General features: G+C 40.7%; 2 protein-coding genes across 6 annotated transcripts in view; one reads left to right on the top strand and one right to left on the bottom strand.

Moving 5' to 3' along the window:
- The window catches only part of DTNBP1 (dystrobrevin binding protein 1), a 77,185-nt gene extending 63,304 nt beyond the window's left edge, over window positions 1–13,881 (top strand). For both annotated transcript variants that reach the window (XM_052810899.1, XM_052810815.1), the window contains 3 exons: window positions 7,293–7,448; window positions 9,377–9,520; window positions 12,966–13,881. In XM_052810899.1, the coding sequence (XP_052666859.1) occupies window positions 7,293–7,448; window positions 9,377–9,520; window positions 12,966–13,213 (548 nt within the window). In that variant the 3' untranslated portion in view covers window positions 13,214–13,881. The remainder of the gene's footprint in view (window positions 1–7,292; window positions 7,449–9,376; window positions 9,521–12,965) is intronic.
- Window positions 13,882–14,570: 689 nt separating this feature from the next.
- Window positions 14,571–22,717, bottom strand: part of JARID2 (jumonji and AT-rich interaction domain containing 2) — a 224,580-nt gene continuing 216,433 nt past the window's right edge. For 3 of the 4 annotated variants that reach the window (XM_052810575.1, XM_052810494.1, XM_052810682.1), the window contains 4 exons: window positions 22,308–22,438; window positions 20,049–20,232; window positions 18,405–18,512; window positions 14,571–16,483 (listed from right to left, as the gene is read on the bottom strand). In XM_052810575.1, the coding sequence (XP_052666535.1) occupies window positions 16,307–16,483; window positions 18,405–18,512; window positions 20,049–20,232; window positions 22,308–22,438 (600 nt within the window). In that variant the 3' untranslated portion in view covers window positions 14,571–16,306. Of the gene's footprint in view, window positions 16,484–18,403; window positions 18,513–20,048; window positions 21,592–22,307; window positions 22,439–22,717 lie in introns of those variants that run through there. The other variant, XR_008238649.1, reaches the window with a different exon arrangement.

The raw sequence follows: 22,717 nt of genomic DNA, 5'->3' as shown, positions 1-22,717 counted from the left end.
GTCTATGCCAAGGATGCACGGAGCCTCTGGACCAGTCACAATGGGGTGTTTCTGCCATTCATTCCCAGTTAGGCTTACTTCAGCTTCCAATACAGTTAACTCTTGGGATCCCCCTGTCACACCAGAAATAGAAATGGGTTCTGCCCCTTCATAACTTGATGGCATTAAAGTACACTGTGCGCCGGTGTCTACTAGAGCCTTATACTCCTGTGGGTCTAACGTGCCAGGCCATCGAATCCACACAGTCCAATAGACCCGGTTATCCCTTTCCTCCACCTGGCTGGAGGCAGGGCCCCTCTAATTCTGGTCAGAGTATCCAGTATTCACTTCTCGTAAAATTGGCTCAGAAGTCCCTTCAAGAGGATCAGAAATAAGATCAGCCCTTCTACTCTGTTTGGAAACCGGAGCGGCATTTTTCCTGGTAGAATCCCCTTTTGTGGTGTTTTTTCCTCGCAGCTCACGTACCCGTGCATTTAGGACCGAGGTAGGTTTTCCATCCCATTTCCTCATGTCCTCTCCATGATCACATAAGTAAAACCACAGGGCACCTCGCGGTGTGTACCTTCTATATTCTTTCTCTTGGGCAGAGGAGCGCTCACTCCTAATAGCTGAGACATTGGTCCTTACAGGTGGGCAACAGGACATCTCCTCTTTGAATTGCTGGAAATCCTCGGACAGCTTCTCCACAGCCGAAATGCAGGCTTGTAGGGAGGAGGAGAGATTCTCTTCGTATTGACGGAGTTGGCGAGCCACTTCATCCACTGTCGGTGCCTCTTCGTCTTTCCAGGTCATTATTGCCAGTGAGTTGGCATAGGACGATGGTGCGCTCCGTACAAACTTCCGCCACATGGGTCGTGTGCATTGGACTTCGTCTGGATCTTTGGGTAATTGTGGGTTGTCCGGATCATGATGAATTGTCTCTAGCACAGCTAATTCCCTCAGATATTGGATACCTTTTTCCATGGTTGTCCACTTGCTTGATTGACATATAACATCTTCCTTAAAGGGGTACCTTTCCTTCACACTTGACAGGAGTCGCCTCCAGAGGCTGATGGCTTGTGTCCCTTTTCCAATTGCCTTGTCAATGCCACCTTCCCTGGCAAGCGATCCCAGCTGCTTGGCTTCCCTACCTTCTAATTCCAAGCTATTAGCCCCATTGTCCCAGCATCGGAGGAGCCAGGTGATAATATGCTCACCTATACGGCGGCCAAAATCTTTTCGCATATCCCGCAGCTCACTCAAGGATAGGGACCGGGTTATTACCTCTGGTTCTGCCTCTTCCTCCTGTTCCCGTGATGACCCTGGTTCGCCTTCATCCTTCGCTAAGCGAACTGATTTTTTTGTATATTTCTTTTTCTGTACGGGGGCAACTGATACTGGTGCAGGTTGGTCCACTGGTTCAGTTGCAGTACCGCTCGCCGGGTCTTGGATAACCGCAGTGTCTGTTGCCAAGGTTTGGGTAGCTGCTGTGCTCGTTGCTGGGGCTGGAGGGACCTCAGTGCCCGTTGCCGAGGTTTGGGTAGCTGCCGTGCTCATTGCCGAGGCTGGAGGGGCTGCAGTGCCTGTCACTGAGGTTTGGATAGCCACAGTGCTCATCGTTTTGTTGTTAGGTCCAGAGACCTTCTCTTCCCCTTGAGGGTACTGAGTGGTGTCGAACAGGGCTCGATAGGCATGGGCCAGGCCCCAGCACGTTGCAGTAATTTGTATCTCTCTGGAGCTGCCGGGGTGACAGCATACCTTTTCCAAATATTTTACTAGTTCTTCTGGATTCTGCACTTGTTCAGGGGTGAATTTCCAAAACACTGGAGGTGCCCACTTTTCTAGGTACTTGCCCATACTACCCCACACACCCTGCCACTCATAATTATCCAGCCTTGGGGCAGATCTCTGGGTGATTTTCTTAAATAGTTGTTTAACCTTAAATGAGAGCTGAACCACATTCAGAAGCATGCTAATTCCTAGCAGTAGGGCTAGGACCGTGCTGGTCCCAACATCCCAAGAGTATTCAAATTTTTCAAAATTCTCAAACACCATTGTAACTGGACTGAGGGAGAAAGGAGAGGGGAAGAAAGGTATCCCACCCATAGACTGGTTTTCCAAGGAGGAAAGGTAAATGGTATAATTATTAATAGTTTCCCACAGATGGCTTCCACAGTATAAAGGTGACAATGCTGGGTGCAAGTACCGGATTAATCCCACAGCCGACGACTTTATCATACCATAAACCAGTGTTATACAATACATCAAAGCGAAAACCTTAATCCACCTCCCACGGATGATAAGCAGCAGAAGAGGGACTACATACAGCAAGCGAGGTGATACATAACAGAACTTTAAAAACCAGAGCAACAACTCTAAGAACACATAAATCAACATAATGACCAGCAACTATTAGACCGATATAATGAATGCTTATAACAAATTTGTTTTAACAAGCTCTGGTCAGGTTTGTCGTTATCTCAACCCTTCGTGCCCCACGTTGGGCGCCAAAAAGGACTGTCGTGGTTTAACCCCAGCCAGCAACTAAACACCACGCAGCCGCTCACTCACTCCCCCCCACCCAGTGGGATGGGGGAGAAAATCGGGAGAAGAAGCAAAACCCGTGGGTTGAGATAAGAACGGTTTAATAGAACAGAAAAGAAGAAACTAATAATGATAATGATAACACTAATAAAATGACAACAGCAATAATGAAAGGATTGGAATGTACAAATGATACGCAGTGCAATTGCTCACCACCCGCCGACCGACACCCAGCCAGTCCCCCGAGCGGCGAATCCCTGCCCCCCACTTCCCCGTTTCTGTACTGGATGGGACGTCACATGGTATGGAATACACCGTTGGCCAGTTTGGGTCAGGTGCCCTGGCTGTGTCCTGTGCCAACTTCTTGTGCCCCTCCAGCTTTCTCACTGGCTGGGCATGAGAAGCTGAAAAATCCTTGACATTAGTCTAAACACTACTGAGCAACAAATGAAAACATCAGTGTTATCAACATTCTTCGCTCTGAACTCAAAACATAGCACTGTACCAGCTACTAGGAAGACAGTTAACTCTATCCCAGCTGAAACCAGGACAGTATGAAAGTACCAAAAAGCCTCCATTTGGACAACTTGACATCTTTCACTTTCATGTTAGGTCTAGGGGATGTGTTAGCAATCTAAACAACCAGGGTTTTCAGTTGCTGATTTTTTTTTTTTTTTTCCGGTAGTCATTCTTCTAATTCGTTTTATTTGTAGCCATATGTTATTCAGGAAATCTGTTGTGCATAACTAGAAAATGTTTTAGATTAAAGTATGAAATGGTCACTTAGCTTATTGGTTGGATAGAAATTTTAGCTACTGCGTCAGAATTTTAATTTTTAGGAAGTGTCAGTCAGGCATACGCATGATATCAGAAAATGGTGTCCTTTATACTTGAGGTATATGGTTGTAAGCTATTGTAATTTGTTCCTTTGGAGTTTGGATTCTTCTAGTATCTAGTTCAAACACTTAAGATACAGGGTGGAGGTTTTCCCAGAAATAGAGTTCATTTGTAAATAAAAATTATTTTATAAAGTCAATAAGAAATAATCTATCTTGCGGTCCTGGCTTTAATAAATTAATCTTGTAATAGGAATACAGTGTCTGGTTAGCACAGCTTCTAGCTGCAGACAGGTACCAGAAATGTAAATGAAGGTGTGAAAACATGGAAGTTGTACCAAATAATAACATTGTACTCCTAGTCTTGTCTTGATTTCTAAGTCTTTGGCCTATTTGCATAGCTATATGGTGATTTTTTTTTTTTTTTCCCCTCCAGAAAAAAAGGCTAAGGAGGGGAACGCCTATAGGGAAAATGAATGCATTAAGGACTACACTCTGGGCACTGAATTATCCCCCCCCCATTGACCTTTAAGAGCACAGGGCAGTCCTTTTAATGACTGGAATTAGCTGATACAGCTTTCCAGGTCCCGTTAGCTGGTATAGGCAGGATCCATAGGGGCAGAAGCAGATGATGGCTATAGCTTTTTTCCTGCTGAGGTGTTTGGAGGAGTTGTCCCCTGAAACCTCCTGATAAATCCTCACCTGACTAGAGGAGGTGAGGGCAGTGTAGCATCTCAGTAGGGGTGCAGGTACCCAGAGGTCACTTCAGGCTGGGGTGACTGGTTCCAGGGTAGAACTGGCTTCCATGCTTCAACACCTGCATAGCTGGGTATTGCACAGCGGCTGCGATGAGCAGCTTGTAACAGGTCAAAACGTAGGCAGCTCGTGAGGAGGAGTGCAAGGCCAGGGAGAGCGCGTTGCTCAGCAGTGTTGGAGAAAATGAGGTTTTGTAGTCAGTGGAAGTTTTGTGGACGAGTGCTGCGTCTTTGCCTGGGCTGAGGAGGAGGCAGGCTGTAAGTTGTGCCGTGCCTGCGAGGGAGGTGAGCTGTGGGTTGGCCATGGGGCTGTTCCTGGGGATGGTGCAGAAGGCTGTGCATCAGCACTTGAGTTTCCAATTTTTAAGAAATGTTTTGCCTCCTTTTAGTTCTATTCTCTTAAAAGTCATAGCTGGTGTAGAATTGAAGTCGCCTTGTATTTGGGTTATCATGGCAAATCCTGTAAGCCTGCATCTAATTGTGAATTAGCATTTTCTCTGTAGTCTGGTTTTCTTTCTGTGCACAGCAGTGTGATTGAGAAATAGGTACAGTTACTAACTCAAAGGTACAATGTTACGGTGCAAGGAAAAATGCAGTAGTATTTTAAGTGTGTCAGGTCTCAGTGATGTCTGTAAGAATTTGTATGTGGACATGAACTGCATATGAGGGTATACGGATGACACTTCTCTCTCTTACAACTGCTTTGGTGCTGGCTCTATTCAGCGTTTTATAAACATGTGAAACTACACTTGGATTATGGAAAACATTATTCAGAATAGCTTTGTAAAAGAAACAATATAGCCATTGTTCTGTTTTTTTCAGGTTTGACTGTTAGCTTCATCTAGCCATCCTTAGCATTTCTGACAACAAACAGAAACCCCACATGTAGCAGTTTGGTTTTGCTTAGCCAAGCAACTTTTATTATACCTGGCAGAGCATGAAATCATGCAGCAAGGTTCTTGATGTTAATTCTCTGTAACTGACTTTGGAGAACAAGCCTATGACAACTCTTCAGCTACAGTATTTTGAGTTTCTTTGGAATATGTCAGCACAGCAGGCAGCTGTTACCATTTAGCTTTGGCCAGTGATGATTTCAACAGTTAACAGGACATTTTAGGCAAAATGAAAAAAACAGAGGGTGCAGTACTAAGAAAAAGGTTGTATCAGTCTCATATGTTCTTTGGATACTGCCTCTGTTCTGGGGTTAAAAATATCCTGAAGTACCAATATAGAGTGCAAAACTGTCAGAATATATTATGAGAAAGACAGGAAATTTCTGTTGTCAGTGAGAGCCGCTGGCTTTTATTATTACAATTGAATAGCATTTCTGCATCATACACAATGTTATTAATAACTGCTCATCATTCAGGACTGTAGTAAAGGAGTTGCTCCAACGAACATAGCATCATTGTACACCACAGTGTAATTGGTAATTAAGATGTGTTGACTTAGAGGAAAATGCTTTCCTTATTATACACTGACGTTTTACTTCTGAAATCTGCTTTAAGAAAAAGATTTCAGCTTATTTACTGATGTCTTAATATTTGGTGTGTCACTCCAGTTTTATGGCTCCTTTTGCAACTATCGCAGCTCAGTTGCTTGTATATATGATCTCTGACCTTGATGCAGGCAACAGAGAGAATTACTGCTCTCTGATGTTTTTGCCTGGATTAATAAAACATTTGGATAATAATCTCCATAATCGTAAATGCTTTTAATGAATTTCCTTATAGTAAAATATCATTAACATAACATTTTCCCTGGAAGACTGACATGGTGCTTGTCCTAGAAAACCTTATGCTCTTTCAGCATTTATCCATATGGATGCCATATTCTAGCTGTGTCTGTCTGGTGTGTGAAAACTTGGACATTTTTTACCAAGCAGTATTTGTTGGAGCTTCCCTTAATGGGTAGAACAGCCCAGACCAGCAGCTCTTCTCGCCGCCCCCATCCTTTCCATCAGCAGCTCAGCTAGCAAATTCTTTTTTCTATTGTAAGCAGAGAGCTCATGAGACTGGTTTAGAAAAATGAACAGAGAACTATGAGAGGAAGGGCTTCAGTTCATATATTCCTCCTAAAAAGCATTTTTTTCTAAAGCATATTCTAATTGTGGTCTGGCTAGAGTTAGTACTTCAATAGCTACCACATCTTTTTATTCTAGAAGATGTTATTCTTCACTAAACAGCACGATTCGTTGCTTTGTACATCCTCTGGCCACTCAGTGACTCGTGTAGAGCAGAACGGGAGGGAAGGAGTTCTTCTAATGATACTCAGTCTAATACTTCTTTCACTGTAGGAGGAAAGAGGAACTGCTAGAGACCCAGCACAGATACCTTTAAGCAAATTTTGGTTGTCACTGTATGTCTGTGCAAGCTATACAAGCTGGCCCTTTCTGCTTGGTCTTGTATCAATAACTCATGGCAGTTGGCTCTGCTTTTTTTTGTGTCAGTATCATCACCGTCTTCTAGCACATTATTTGCTGCTGTATATAGAAAAGACCCTGTATATTGATATTAATGACTGTGTGGTGTTGTCATTGAAAACAGTACTGTTTACCTACCTCCTGTTGACTCAGGCTGCCTTCACAGCTTCTGTGGATACGTACCTGCACTACATGTAGGATATTCTTCAAAGGATTTTTCCAGTCTGTCTGGAGGCTGACAAAACCAGAATCTCACATGCATGTGCATGCACACACATATGTATGTATGTGTATTTATGTATGCTTATATGTAAATACATATATATATATATCCACTTGTATTGTGGTGGAAATGTGCTGCAACATTCAAATTAAAAGTATTACTTTTGTGTGTATTAGTAAATACGATAGCAGAAGCATCATTATCTGATGGCTTTTTTTGGCCGAATTCTGAAATGCTGGTTATTGATGGACAGTGCTTTCAGGTGTTGCCGTTTATACAGTTCAAGAAATCTGCATCTTGCCTCACATAAATAGTTATGACGTCACTTTAATGTGAAGGTTATGCTGCCTAATATAGTATTCTCTCATTTTTAAAATATAGTTGCAAAGCAAAGAAGCCTTCTTTTATAACAGCCTGTGTTAACAGTCTGTTGTAACAGTCTGTCAGTATTGAACTGGTTCACTAGCTTTTAAATTCTGAGAGTCAGGGGATATACATGCAATATTATATTTGTTTGTTTGTTTTATGCTCAGCTGAGCTAGATGCTGAACATGCACAGAAGGTTTTGGATATGGAGCACACCCAGCAGATGAAGCTAAAGGAACGTCAGAAGTTCTTTGAAGAAGCCTTCCAGCAGGACATGGAGCAATACCTTTCTACAGGATACTTGCAGATAGCAGAGAGGCGAGGCAAGTTTTAAAATACCTTCTGTGTAATCCACAAACTCACAACTTGGAGAACATTGTTGAGGGGTCAGTGTCAGCCGCGGTTTTAACGCTTACAGAGGAAGCATTGCAGTGTCTAAATTCTTCCTCTAAATTATCCCAAACTTTAGGTTCCAGGGGAACTAGACACCTTAGAAAATCAGTCAGACTCTCTGCTCGTTGTATGAGGAAATGCAAAGCACTGAAGTACATCTGGAACAGCACTTTTCTCTGCAGCTGAAGAGTGCATCCATATCTATACAGATATGGATGGAGGTGGCCGCTTCTGTCCACTGGAGTTCCAAAGCCTGGGATTATCACCTGGCAGGAGGTGCCTCAGAAAAATTTAAAAAGAGCAGATGAAAGCTCACTGTTGTATTTCAAAACAGCTCCCAGGTGGTAGCTATTTCCACTGCCTATGTAACATACAGAGTATGTGATTAGGACATAGGAGATCAGATTAAGCTCTCTCCTTATTACGTGATGACTCAAGTCTGGCATCTCTTGACTAGTTAAAGCACAAGAATGCCATGGACTACAGACACTTCTGGGTGGGAGGTATCCATCTGTTGGGCCAAAATGCATGGATTGTAGGACCAGAAAGCAAGCAAGCGGGAGATTACATTGCTCATGTGGCAGGAAAAAATGTAGAGATTCTGTCCCAGCTCCAAGACCAGTTCTGCTCTCCTTCGTAATGTTGGAGCAGGGAATACAATCCAAGATTGCCATTTCTCTGCATGAGTGCTATAACATTCATCTGCAAGGCTCTAGATTTGTTGCTACGACAGGCTTCTGTGAAGTAGGATATGCGAGTCTAAATTCCCCTGGTCTAGGAAGGAATTGAGTTTGGGTCTCCTGCTTTCTGTATATATAGTCCGCTTAGACTAAAAGTGGGCATTGTCACTGGCTAGTCCTGGATGTACGGCTCTGTTAGAAGGTTAGAGTACCTCACTTTCTGAACTTCAGTGTTGCAGTATAATGCACAACCCATGTATATGAAAGAAACTGTTTTAATGAAAGATTTGATCCTGCATACATGTAAAACTACAGAGCTATAGTATATTTGGAAAAAAACCCAATCAAATGGTAGGATTTCGTCTCAGTTCACATATGAAAGCTTTTAATAGTGTAATTGTTAAATTTAGATAAACCATTAAACTGTTCATTGTAATATTTGATGTTATACATGCAGCAACTGGACTTAAATCTGAGTACCCCTGAACTTACTTGTTCTGTGTTTGTATGTTTTACTGTTCAAGGAAGAAGATGCTCATCCAAGTATGCATCCAAGTATTTAATTCCCTTGCAAATTGTCATTGACATATTGACAATCATAAGTAATTTTCTTGAGTAATTAATAATGTTAAATCCCGATGCTGAGAGAAGATATTGGGTATCAGCCTAGGTTTTACATGCTGCTGTCATTTATTAGACTGATTGATTGAATGAGGAAGAATGGCTGCTCTCTATTAACCTTAATCATTATTTCTGAATTTTCATGTCCCTTTGCATATTGACATTTAGTGATTGTGTGTTTAAATGTGTTTGGTTTTCTCTAAAAAGACTTCTAGTTGAGAGAATTGGAAAGGAGTGTTACAAAATTAAAAGTTTCAATCTTTGCCCCTGAGGCCCATCCTAGCATATTTCTGACAATGCTATCGCTATAAATACTGTTGCTAAAAATGTTTTGGTTTACAAAACAGTAATGGACATCAGTTTCACAACAAAGACTGCACAGAGTACTCTTGGATTTGGGCTGAGACTGCTGCTGAGTAGCTCCTGTGGGTGTGCTCCTTCCATATCTAGTTTAATTATTACTAATGCATACAATTATAGCAGCTATTGTAGGCTTTATAGGTAATAACATCATGTAGCTGATTGTCACTTTGCTCATTGCACTATTTTTACTACAGAACCAATTGGAAGTATGTCTTCCATGGAGGTGAACGTGGACATGCTGGAACAGATGGACCTAATGGACATGTCTGACCAAGAAGCACTTGATGTCTTTTTAAACTCAGGAGGCGAAGACAATAATATGCTTTCTCCCATGCTGGGTATGATACTAGTAATGACAGCGTGCTTAGAGACAAAGTGATAAATCCCTGGAATTGCTCTAATTTGTAATGGATTATGTTATCTCATAAAACATTACACTTTACGTATATTGAGTATTTTTCATTAGTGGTTTTCAAAACATTAACATTTAGTTGCAGTACAAGAGAGCTTGCTGCAAAACTACTTGATATTTCTGGACTGTCTTTTTTTCATCTAGTTGCTACAGCTTCATGTTATGCTTATCACTATGTGGATAGGTAATGTGTTACATACTGCTTTTAAGGTGCATTTTTCTCTGTATAAAGTTAATACAGGACATTTTAACAAACATCAACAGAAAGTTTGTGATAGTTAGGTTTTTATTTTAAGACTGCTTTCTTAGAATTTCTCCAGAATTTTGGCATTTCGAAGTAAATTTGGACCAGTTGTATAGTGTAAAGTCTTCAGTGAGAGATATTCAGAGATGTGGTTCAACATAGCAGTCCATATATATGAAACACGATGATGTTCTGGAGGCTTCTAAAGAGTGATTTTGATACTGCAGGTCTTTCATGTAGCCTTCTTACTGCTAGTAATGTTAGTTAAATGAATCCAAAATTTTGTTTATGTGTTCTGATGAACAAAACCAGATTTACATTTTGGCAAGTTGCAGCATGATGAGGGATCTGCTTAAAGCAGGGAATTAGTAATACTGGATACTTTATCCACCAGGGAAGTGTGCTTTCTTAATTAAAAACTAATTTTAGTACTAAAATGCCTTTTTGCAAAGGAGCCAAAGTAAGTTTTCTTGAGGGAGATGATGAAACTCCTTTAAATGTACTTAGATTTCTTTTGAAAATACAGGTTGAAATATTTTTATAAAAGTACCTGCAGTGAAGAAACAGTGTACTTTAAATCCTATCCTATATTTTGGGATATGTAAAGAAAAATGTTAATAATATCCTGGGGCAATTTTCTTCCTCCCTATGTAAAGGTGATTATTACCTGCTGTGAACATGAAAAGCTTACGCTAAGTAGTCAAGGCACACTTGAATACTAAAGGTTTTTGTGTTTTATTGCAAAAACTAAATTCAGATGGCTGGTTTTGGATAGGCATCGAATTCATGCATTAGTAAAGTTGATCATTGTTTGAGCATGCAAGTAGTTACAGAGTCTAGGACTGTTTTCCCCTTGCTGGGTCTTTGGCAGATGTTGGACCAAGAAACTTTGTGTTTTAACAACAAACAGGGTAACTGGATTATCTAAGGAAGTGTAGAAACTACTAGGTGCGGTTGTTTTTTCCTGAATAGATGTAAAACTGATTAGCCTTTGAAAAAAACTATATAATTTATTTTGTGCTGTAATGTAAGTAATACAGTGTGTATATATAGATAGTGTATATATATTATATATATGCACATACACTGTAATTTAATGTGCCAGTGCTGTAATTTTCTAGCACTGTAACCTGAATGCAGAGGTTGCATAGGCTCGCAGCAAGACTTACTCCTCTACAGTTACTACTATTACTGCAGTGTAACAGTCTTGTGAATCTCGCTGTTGTGATTCCAGAGGATTCATTTCCCTCTGAATTGGAAAGGATTTTTGTGCTTGCTTTAAGGACCTGGCACCCTAGTATCAAGCCAAATATGCAATAGTCTGCATTCTCAGAAAAATGAGATGGCATAAAGGTAACTCTTCATTTTGCTGTCAGTGGAGAACTGGGTTGGTCAGGGCAAGATTTGTTTCACAATTTTACTGAACACCACAGAATGCAGGTAAGTTATTTTAGTAACTGGTAAAAATGAAAATCAGCTCAAGACATTAAAATGTTTTCAGATTTCTCTTGCTATAAATGTTGCCAGCTTATGGGCATTGGTTTTGCAACATTTCTTGATAGTTGGTAAGTTGAATGGAAAAATTTACTCACCTCTGCCACTCCAGAAAACTCTTCCTCTGTGTGTTGTGCAAATTAATCTAATGGATGCTGGTGTGCACAACATAAAGACAGGTGTCTTTAGAAATGTCTTCCTAGTATCACTTGTGTTCAGTATAAATTCATGTACTACCCGAGGAAGCAACTCAGTAGTTGTGCTAGACATCCTGGACTGACATGGTCAGTTGGAGTGGCAGGGAGTTTTCAGTCCAGGCAGGTTGGTCAGCTGTCAGTTGTGAATGTTGTACCAGATGTTTATCAACTTGTGTTGAAACTGGAGACCTGCTGAGGGCATGTTTCCCCCTGGAGTTCCAGGGTCCAAGAGGAGCTAAAACAATGTCACAGGGCTACTTGCTGTCCAAGTTTAGGTCCAGAGTTTAAGACTGCAGCTAGTTAGGGCAAGAAATGTGGCTGAGCAACAGTGTCTAGTACAAGCAGCTTCTGATGCCTCTAGATGCTGTTGAGACTGTTTTCTTGTTAAAATTTAACTCAGATACTTGGTAAGCATGTGGGGACCAGTCACAGGGCAATGTAGTGTGAATGGCTCTGCAAACAGCCTTAGCAGAGGTCAGGTCTAGTGATCAGCTTGTTTCCATCTGACCCTCTTGAAACCTTTTTATATAAAATCCCACAGGATATTTAAGAGTATTTTCTCACTAAGGTTACTCAGTGCTAAAGTTGGATGCCCTGACTATGGAGAAACCCTTGTTAGGTATAGTAGGGAAGGAAAAAAGGGCTTTGTTTGGCAGATCACATCATAGAAAGATTGTTCAGATGTTTCCCTCTTTTTCCTTCTTATTTACTGCCAGGAAGCGTCCAGAGAAGAGGATCCAAGATATTTGAAATCTGAACTCTCAAACTACATTACACTGAACTTGCTTAGAAGTCTTTTTGCACAGGATATGGAGGAAGCATAGTCTTAAAACCCCATTCCTGTGCACTTGAGCTATGATACAGCTTTACCAGAGGAATGCTTTCATGCTGTGGGCAAGAATTTGTTTTGCTTCTGTATCTTCATTTTTAGTCAAAACTGGAGATTACTATTATTCCCTGTCTCCTAGGTTTTTTGGAGTTGGTTGGTTTGTTTTAATTTCACCCAGGTTTAGTTGTGGTGTTCTGTTGGACAGAGTTTGTCTGGAGGATTTTCCTATTGGTGACGATTATCAGCACATGCTGAAGTCTGAATGGACTTTGTGAAAGCCAGTTACAAGGATTAAGTGGTCTTGGCTAACAGGCAAACTGCAATCTTACCTTATTTATCTCAAGCATTAGCAGTACTAGAATGAGCAAGAGACATACGCACCATCAGAAACAGATTAAAACCAGCCTGTGGCTTGTATTTGAGATCAACTCTGAAAAGCCAAAAGGCAGCTTTGTGTTTTGGGAGAGTTTTTTAATGGTGCTTTGCAAAAGCAGCAAAACAGCATGAATGCAACTTATTAACCGTCGTTGAGCTCACTTAATATACTGACTTCTCAATTCACTTGCCACAGCTTGATTTTTGTTGTTGTTCTTTTCCCAACTATAAGGGCCCGATTCCAACACCTACGTGAATGAGATAAGTCTTCAGGTTCCAAGCCAGTCTGAACTGCGACAGAAACTGTCTTCACTGTCATCAACCTGTACCGATTCTGCCAGCCAAGATGCAAGTGAAGGAGAGTCTCCAGTTATTCAGTCTGATGAAGAGGAAGTTCAAGTGGACACTGCTCTTGCTGCTGTAACTGAAAGAAAGGGTGCTTCAGATGTTAGTGATGAAAGTGACTCTCTAACTATTTGAATCTTAAAACCATATCCTTTAAGAATGACTTCTGAATGAATGAACAAGTGAATGAAGAGCTTGCCTGTGTAACAATTTGCTAGCCAAGCATAACAGCCAGATCTTTTTACTTAGTATTACTGCCTTTTTACAAAATTGCCAGTCATGTGGAGGTTGGTTTTTAAAAAAAAAAAAAAAATGCCTAAAGCACACACACTTTAACAGTAGTCTTGGGGCTCAGGGGAGCAGTAAAACTGTTGTATATACTATGTATAAGAGAATTAAAGGGGAAAGATAACAAGTTACTTTGACCACTAACCTTTAAATGGCTGATTGGAAATACTTAGACTTGATGTGTAATAATGAACCCAGATTGTTCCTTGCATGTTTTCAGCTGCTGCAACTGAATATTTAGGATCCAAACCAAAATGAAAAGTTATTTTATTTTCTACTCTTTACTACCTACTGTCCGCCTACTGCCTTTGTCTACTAACGCAGCAGTGTCTACTCTCTCACACTTCTTATTCAGGACCAACTTAGTTATCATAGGTGTTAAGGAAAAAAAAAAAAAAGAAACTGAAAAGGAGGAGAGATGCATATTGAAATGTTACACTCCTCGTGGAGCAGGTATCTTAGCATTGTACAAGCTGACTCCTCTTTCGAGATAAAATAAAGTATTTCTATCCCAACCATGTCTTTTACTTGATTACCCAAATATTTTATCCATGACAGTGAACAGAGGAGACTAATTCAGCCATTAGGAAAAAAAAAAAAGGTTATTTATATTGAGCACCAGTGTAATTTACTTTTTGCATGGTAACATCTGTTTGACTACACTGATGCAAGCCAGCAGTTTAAGGGAAATAAACCTGAGTGAATTATAAATTAAGCATGTACATTTTATAAGCCTTAGGACCTATAGTTGTCATCATCTTCCTGCCATTATTTTTCTCTAAACTTGAGGTCTGAACATGTCTAACACCTGTTTCTTGTCAAGTCTCACACTCTATTTGCAGGGATCTGCTCTCCTTTGAGAAGGCTCCTGGCTCCTGCTCTTCATGCACAGAGGGAAGGAATGTAATCAGAAACAGTGTAAGTAAAAGGACGAGCTGTGATGTAGATCCCTTCCAAAGACCTGCCCTGACAAAGCTAATGGTTGGCAAGGAGGCATCTCCTGCTGCTCGCCATCTGGGAAGTGGCCAGTTTCCTTAAGGATTCACTCTATCTCCTGTTTCCTGACAACGTGTTTGCTGACCCCTCTCTGGGAAATGAAAGCTAGAAGCTCACTACCTACAATTAGATATTTACTATTTAACGAGGCATCTGTTGAAAGAAATTTTTACTTTACTCACTCACTTTCCAGAAGACAGACAAAATGTCCAAAAAAGTTTTGTTTTTTTATTAAACCTCGTAGTACAAACCTGGAAAGTAAACAAAAAACTGGCAATAAACAACATGAAGTCTTTCCTTACAAGGAAAGAGAGCAGAGCAGCGCTAATAAATTAAATGTCAAACTGTAAGCCATAGTCAGAAGTTTACTGTCAAGAGGGAAAAGTACACAGCAAGGCCATAAAAACCAGACAACCACATTTGAAAACACTTGACTCTGTTTATGTTATTGTTAAATATTCCAAAACAGTTCAGTCTTCTGCAACAACAACCAACAAATTGTATTATAGGACTTTCCTGACAGTCACCACTGGCAAGCTCAGTGCAATATGGGTAGCTACGGTATTGTTGAATTCAATTACGAAACAAAACAGTTTGTGAAAACATTTTCCCTTTTTTATTCCACACATACTGTACACACAACCAGAAAAGGGCAACAGCTACTCCATTATTATTTTTTGTTGTTGTTCAGTGATGTAAGCAGCACTTATAAATGTTACAAGAAAAACCCTGTAAGCATCCAATCCAACCGATGAAGAAAGTGAAACGTAAGGCTTTTCTTCATCTTGTCTCTTCGCCATCCCTCCCCCCACCCCAAGAAAAGGCTCAAGTATTTAAAAAAATTTACAGGCATATGTACAAAAGGTGTGATTTTTTTTTTTTGTTACAACATGAAGAGAAAAAATAGACAAGATGAAAGCAAATGCATTTTCACATTCAAAAGAAATACGCAGACCTGCTAGTGGCTCTAAATGTGATCATATAATGAAACAAATTCAAAACAAAAATTAATGCTTGACTGTGTAAAGGTGTGAAAAACAGCAGTGGAATGGAAATGGAATGTTAGAAAGATTGCACGTCTATGACAAAAGAAGCACTTATGGCTTCAATCACTTTTTTCTTTTTTTTTTTTTTTTTTAAAGGATGCTATTGAAGGGTTTTTGATAAAGTAGCCAACAGCACCAAAAAATAACAGAATGGATTTCCTAATGAAATCAGGCACAGTTTTCCCTCACATGACTCCTCAAGGCAGGCAGTCTTTTTTCCTCTTTTTTTTTTTTTTTTTTAATTTTTTATTTTTCCCCCTCAAAACAGATGCATAGTGATGTGCTGGTAAAAGAGAACATACTCCAAATCTCCTACTTTTGCCTACAGTTAGGAAACAAAGTCCATCTTCAGCTGCCATAACCTCCCAAAGAAAGTGTGTATTCTCCAATTTAAAAAATTACAAAACTCATCTTGCCGTGACAGAATAAAAGACAGCCAAAGTAAAGCAATTTCTTTCAAGTTTTTGTCTCCTATCCCTTTTCTCTCTAGAAAAATCTGCTCACATGACTGGAGAACAAATTATAAAACACATCAAACTTTAACCTATTCAAAAAATGGGTTAAAAGCCTTTTTTCACAGTTACCAAAAAGGCTTTTTATTTTTTCAGCCATAGGGACAATACAAATTAATATTTTATCAGCCCCTTGCCGGTTTTAAAACAGTGAACATACGGCAGTTTAAAAAAATCAGACTGCTGTATCTATCTATTCTAAGTACAAAAAAAAATTCAACAGTTTAATGCTAAAACAAAATTAGTTCTCTAAAACCAGAAGAAAATCTTCTTTAGAGCTAGTGCAAAGACAGCTTGTATTCTACAGCAAGTACTCCAAACTATGGTATAATAATTACAAAAAATATATATAAATTGACAAAATGAGAGTGTTGGCATCTTCAGGATTAACTTGAAGCACTTTTGGATGAACTGGAGGATGAAAGCCTAGATGATGGCACGTCAACTGTCGCTCTCTTACGAGGTCCTCTTTTTGGTGTAGGCTTGCTGATACAGTTCTCAATGCTGCCATTTTTACCAGATACTTTTCCGCAGATTTGATTGACTAGACTGATTATTTGTTCCTGTTCAGGAAGTGGGAAAAACAAAACACAAATTAGCATCTGCTCTTTCTCCAGTCACTTCTGATGAAGAGAGATGTAGTGCTGGCCTTTTTGACTGAAAGCATTTAACTGGGGGAAAAAAAATCTATATATTTGTAAACTGTGCAGAAGCTTGGCTCATATACTACTTATTCACAACCAGGAGCTTTGTAAAAAGTACTGTGTAGTAGTCCAAATACTGCCCTTGCTGAAGCTTCCCCCCCTCCAAACTTAAAGACAGTAATCAGCAGAACTAGAAATGTCTGAGCTCTGGCCACCAAGCAAGATTAAAGAAGCTGGGCTGCAAGGTTACTACTTCACTAGGGCCAGAAACGTTCTTCAGATACAATTTAAAACCTGCTGTCATGCAGAAAAAGGGCTACAGGTCCATGGCACCAGGAACAGCAAGAGACAGGAGTCTTTGAACTGCACATCAAAGTGTCTTGGCTACAACGCTACTCCTAATTCCATTGCATTCAGGGATTTGATGAAGTTTGGGGTATTGAGGGGGAGATTTTTCCGAACTGGCTGTCCCATCCTAGTGAGAATGCTGGGAAGTTATTTTTGTGCGAAGTTGAAATAGCTTCTTAATTAAGTCTGCCTAACAGTTAAATAGATTTAACAAATGGCACTTGACATGCAGGTTATCTCTTTGCACATTCATAGCCTGCCCCCAAAAATCTGTAATAATAAATAACCAGGCATGCAGTTAGTATCTTTCAGAAATGTAGAAACTTTGTGACAGTTTTTTACTTTCGAAAAAAATAATCACCATCATCCAGTATCAAAGGAGAGGTTTTCTTGCCTTTCCCAGTGCAGCCTAAAATATTTACTTTGTAATTATAAAACCTAGCAAAAATAATTATTGTATGTGATTCTGCCGGAAAGAGTGGCTTTGAAAACCTCAATAGAATTAACACAGGATGTAAGGGACTGAATAATCTCAGGAATAAGAGAAATACATTAAAATTTCTGAATAACTTCCTGAAACGCTTTGGTGTTTATCGCATTACAAAGGCAGTTTCACTGTTGTCTGGGCTTTGTAGGTTGCACTTGTTTATATCTACGGTACCTGATATCAGAATAGAGTCTACAATTAAAAATTAACAAAGCTACAAGGGCACGATCTTCCTCAGACTTACTTTGACCTTTTGGGTTTCTCTGCCATGCCTCTATGCACACACATCAGAAACTGCTGAGAAGCCCGTCTCAAAAAGCTACTTGTACCAGCACTGATCTCCAAGAGCTGATTTTGTAATTTCTCCCACTGCTTCACTATCTACAGTTCAGGCTAACAGTAAAAAGCTCCCCCACTCTCTATTCCCCACCCATCCCCTCACACACAATGGAGAAACGGAGCTAACTAGACAGGTAGAGAGACATTTCTTGACTTTCTGCAGTGCAGCATTAGCCCAGAACCCAGGCACAGTCCTAAACCACCAGCTTGAGTTCTGTGATTATTCATCGTCACATCTGCTTGAAGCCATTACCGGACCTCTCATCTAAAAGTACTCTACGAGTTTGCCTTAAAGAACGTTCAGGCTGGGTTGGAGTAACTCAGTGTGAACTTTCAGTTATCAACAGAGAGAAGTTTCCTACAGTACACAAGTTACCCTAAGTTAACCAGTCAAAGCATAGCCTCATGTTCTACAGCATCCCAAAGCATTAAATGGCTTCTCTGTGCTGTAACACATATTCATGCAGTTTACGCTTTAGGTTTCATCTTTGTAATCACGTTTCCTTCTATTTCTTTTACTTAGATCATAATAAAGCGCCTTCTTCCCACACCAAAAAAATCAAGCACAGTCTCCCGAGGTCTTGGTAGGACAAAGGCAGAGTTAAGTCTGCTCCCACGTTTTCAGTATCAAAGCTCACCAGCATCACAAAGCTCTATTGTACAGACCTCATCATAACGGTACATCATTTTCAGTCCCCGACAAGACTTCTGTTTTTCCACATGCCGCAGGGCACACTCCAAGCAGAAGACAACATTTTCATTCTCCTGTACAACCTATATAAAAACGCAGGGGGGTGGGGGGGAAGAAATGCAGTAAGCTCCAAACTGTAGCCATGTTATACACACAGTATTGAATTATTGTCTGAATTATTAAACCTGTATTTTACTACAAGTTAGTGGAAGGAGACATAAACAAGAAGCATTACACATTGTGAAATTATTCAGAATGTGTAAGAAGAAGAAAGTACATATCCCTTTTTGAGTGCTAATGTTGGCAAATACATATAATTTATTTCAAAAAACCACCAATAGTAATGAATGCCAAATTCAAATAACGATATATGCATGAAGCTTTATTGGTATCTAATATGTAGCCTAAAGATTTCCTGAAAGCAACCATTTCCCATTACTTCAAATGCTGTCTTGAATAAGGATAAAATCAGAAGCTTAGCCACAGGATTCCTCAGCTACCGTCTCATTCAGCAGAGGTCACATTTGCTCAGCTGACTACCTGCCAAGCCTACACCATCAGCCTGGAATTTGACAACCAAGTTGAGTTTTTGTCCCTTACTACTGTTAAGAGTGACAAGGAAAAATCCCTCCCCCAATTACGCTTACTCCAGAGCAAACGGACCAGAATTAAGAGGGTTTGGTTGGTTGTTTTTTAAAATAAACTCATTTTAAAGTTACTTCAAACTAGTGCTGCTTAAACAGGGGTCTAAAGACACAATATAAACTGAACATATTCTGTCTTAGGGAAGGAAACAGCTACATCTGATCATTTAACAGTTACGTTGTATTTCCATCCAAAACCTAACATTTATAACCAAAAAACCCCGAAAGATGACAGAAAAAAGGACTGAATGTGCACTCACATGCACTGTATTATGTTTATTTAAATACCTGATCTTGGAATTAAGTGGTACATAAGGTTGTGGGAGAGGCTTTTGGTATTTTTAATGAAATTGCTGTATTTCTAGATGTTCTGCATATAGCTAAAAACTTGAAAGTGTCACCACAGTGGTTAGCACACCTTCAAAAGCCAGTAGGCAATTACTTCTGAAAAGAGAAAAAGTTTATGGGCATGACTTCTGTTTTTGAGCAGACAGGTTGGCAAACAGCATCTTAGCTTGATAGATAGGATACATCTACCCTGCAATTTAGCTTGCAGGGAAATTGTCGCAGCACAGGCTGTAGCTGCATGCCTGAGACTCAGGGCATGTATTTGAGTTGCTAGCTCATCCCGAGAACTGTTACGCCATGATTTACTACTACCGGCAACCTGCAGGTATCTTTCTTACCCCTCCTAGTGCAATGCAGACATGCTCATGGGTGTCTGAGAGCGGCTGAGTGACTAGTGCATCCCTTCCTTACAGGGGGAGGGAAGCTAGCTGACACTAGCCGTTGTCTTCTGTCACCGCTGCCCAAGGCGATAAATGTTCTGACACAAACCAAATCAACATCTGTGTCTTGTGTGGAGTGCATGAGATGACTCCATAGTCATGTGCTGTCTCTCAAGTGCTTATAGTCCACTAGAGTACCTTAGAACAGGGGGACAGTACCCCAGTGGCGGCAAGGGATTTTACTCACCATGGAAAGGTAGCACAGGTGCTGACAAATCTGACATCTCCTCTCTGACGTTTCTAACTGCAACCACTTTCGAGGCTTTTTCTTTCCATCCATCCCCGTGCTGCTGCTGTCATGGCTGCCATAGCGCGCTGAAGAATGGAGACCTGCCTCGTAAAGCTGCCGCCGCTGCCTCAGCTCCGTGTCCCTGTGAATGTTTTACGCAATTAGACATTGGCATCGCCTCATACCGCCACAAAGCCACGTATAATCACCCTTTTACCACGATCATCACTGAAACCTTAGCTCCACACAGCAAAGCCCTGAGTGTTGTTGGAGGTTGGTGCCATTCCCTACGCATGGTGAGAGACAGCCAGCACCACAGAAACGCTGCCTAATTGCAAAAGCTATCTCCGGATTTTAACAGCGACCACTGTATCAAGCCAGTGGTTCTCAAACTGCTCCTCAGAGAACTGGGGACTGCCGAGTACTTCCTGGAGGTCGATGGTTGCTCGGGGCCATGTGGAGAGTCGGGAGATGTGGCTAACATGACTGTCATTCCTGAAGTTGCCAAAAGCCACCTTGAGGAGGAGGAGCCGTTGCTGTCAGCGGTAACATAAGCCACCTTCATCAGGAGGCAGAGATGAACCAAGGACCTGCTGCCATGAGGTGCTTCAGGCAGGAAAGGGGAAGCAGGGCAAGTGATTGTGCCAAAAGACGAAGATCTTGCTGTACACCCAGGGGAAAAAGAAGGAGATGTCAATTAAGAATAAAGACTAAGCCCTCCAGCCGCCCTTCACCCACGGCGTCCGCAAGGTGGACAATACTTCCTATGCTGAACTATACAGCATTAGGAGAGCAGGTCGGGTTGGAGCTGAGTGGAAGACAGCAAGTGTGGAGTGAGCTGAGCAGATGGAAAGGGAGAATAAAAAAGCTCACCACCAGACACAGCTGAAGATGGGTGGAGAGCCAAGCTAAGCAAATGGCATGGGAAAACTGAGCAACCAAGGCAGATCAGGAGAGGAGGCAGCAAAAGACACAGAACAAGCAAGCAAAACAAAACAAAGGAAAAAAAAAATGGTATAGTGTTCCACTTTGGTTGGGTTTTTTCAGGTTTTGTTGTTTGGGATTTTGTTTTACATAAGCAGCCACAGGAAGGACCAATATCCGCCAGAGAATTCCAACCTAAGCATGAGAACAAGTTTGAGAACCACCCTGATAGAGGTCGATGTGATGGTCTAACAGCAAGCACCAACATTTCTGTTTCACCTTTCGCACTTGCAGACTTTTCCTCTTCAAGGAAAAAAAAAAAGAAAAAAAAAAAAAGGCACTTGGAAGTGATTATTCCCACAGGGGAACCAGCTGCAGGTAAAGCAGTCAGCACACCTCTTTGTATTTCTTTCTGAACACTAAAACAACACATGGGCTGTTTTCCCCTTCAATATGTCACTGGAAATTTTCCAAATGAACATGCTAGTTAGTTAAATACAGTTTGTAGATTCCATTCATCAAAACTTTCTTGACATCTCGAGTACCAGTTGTCACAAACTTGAAAGATAGGTAGCAACTACATGGTAGGGAACAAAAGAGAAGATCATTACACAGGAAGCCAGGCAACATTGTATTTTCTTTTTTTACCTATCTTAAGAGAAACCCTAAACATGTTTCCTTAATACTGGAGAGAAAAAGGAGTGTGAAGTTTTTTTTCTTTAAAACGTTCCAAGTTCTAATGCAAGATGCATTAGCACCCATGCATAAGCTACTCACTTATTCAGTGGTTTAAATCAAGACAACTTTCTGCATACAAAGCACCTCCTACAACTGTAGTGTAACAATCTTGATGCTGAAGACAAGGGTTCCTGGTGCAAAACCCATTACAGACATGGATTGACAGTGGCTACTGATGCCAAGAGGCTGAAAAACTGAAGAAAGGTATTTAACCGCTTGGCACCACGGAGTTCACATAATGCATCAGGAAATCTTGACTCTCGGCACCAAGAATCAACAAAATAAAAACCCAAGGCAAACTGTATTTTTAATTCTTTGGTAGTGCCCAAAGTAGGGAATTCTTAAGAGTAAGGCATCCTAACCACGGGCACTCTCCCATCAGATACAGCCAAGGAAATTGCTTCTTCCACGTGCGGCTGTCTTCAAGTATGTTTGCTGGGCTTTTGCTTGGTTAAGTAGGTGAAAGACATGCGTCTGAAAGGGTTACTTACGTCATCCACCTCTGGAGTCTGTCAATGAAAACAAAATAGGTACGACAGGCCCCCAATTCGTTACCTGAGCTCTCCAAGAAGTGATGATATCGTACTCAGAGTCGGTCCATTTTCCTTTTTTGCTTCTGCTGTTGCAATCTGATAAAGCAACTTTTCCATTGAAAATGGTTTGGCTATACGTCGTCTCTTCATTTCCTGGGACAGAAATTGCCAAATTAGTTCTCGAGCAAATATGAAAATAAAAAGTTATCTAGAATGAATCCAATGTAGCAAAAAGTAGCCTTTTAAAACAACAAAAAGTAAGAGCTTTCTATAGTCCAAATTAAACAAAGTATTTATGTTCCTAACTTACATCCAGCACCTAACTTCATAATGAAATAAACTTGTATTACATATCAGTCCTTTCAGTGGAAAGCCAGATGCCCAAGTGCTTTTCTGAATTGGGTCTTCCTGTGGAAAGGATCAATAAAGATT

This window comes from Harpia harpyja, chromosome 1, assembly GCF_026419915.1.
Source record: "Harpia harpyja isolate bHarHar1 chromosome 1, bHarHar1 primary haplotype, whole genome shotgun sequence".
NCBI lineage: Eukaryota > Metazoa > Chordata > Aves > Accipitriformes > Accipitridae > Harpia > Harpia harpyja.
This window is presented reverse-complemented; position numbering and strand designations above follow the sequence as displayed.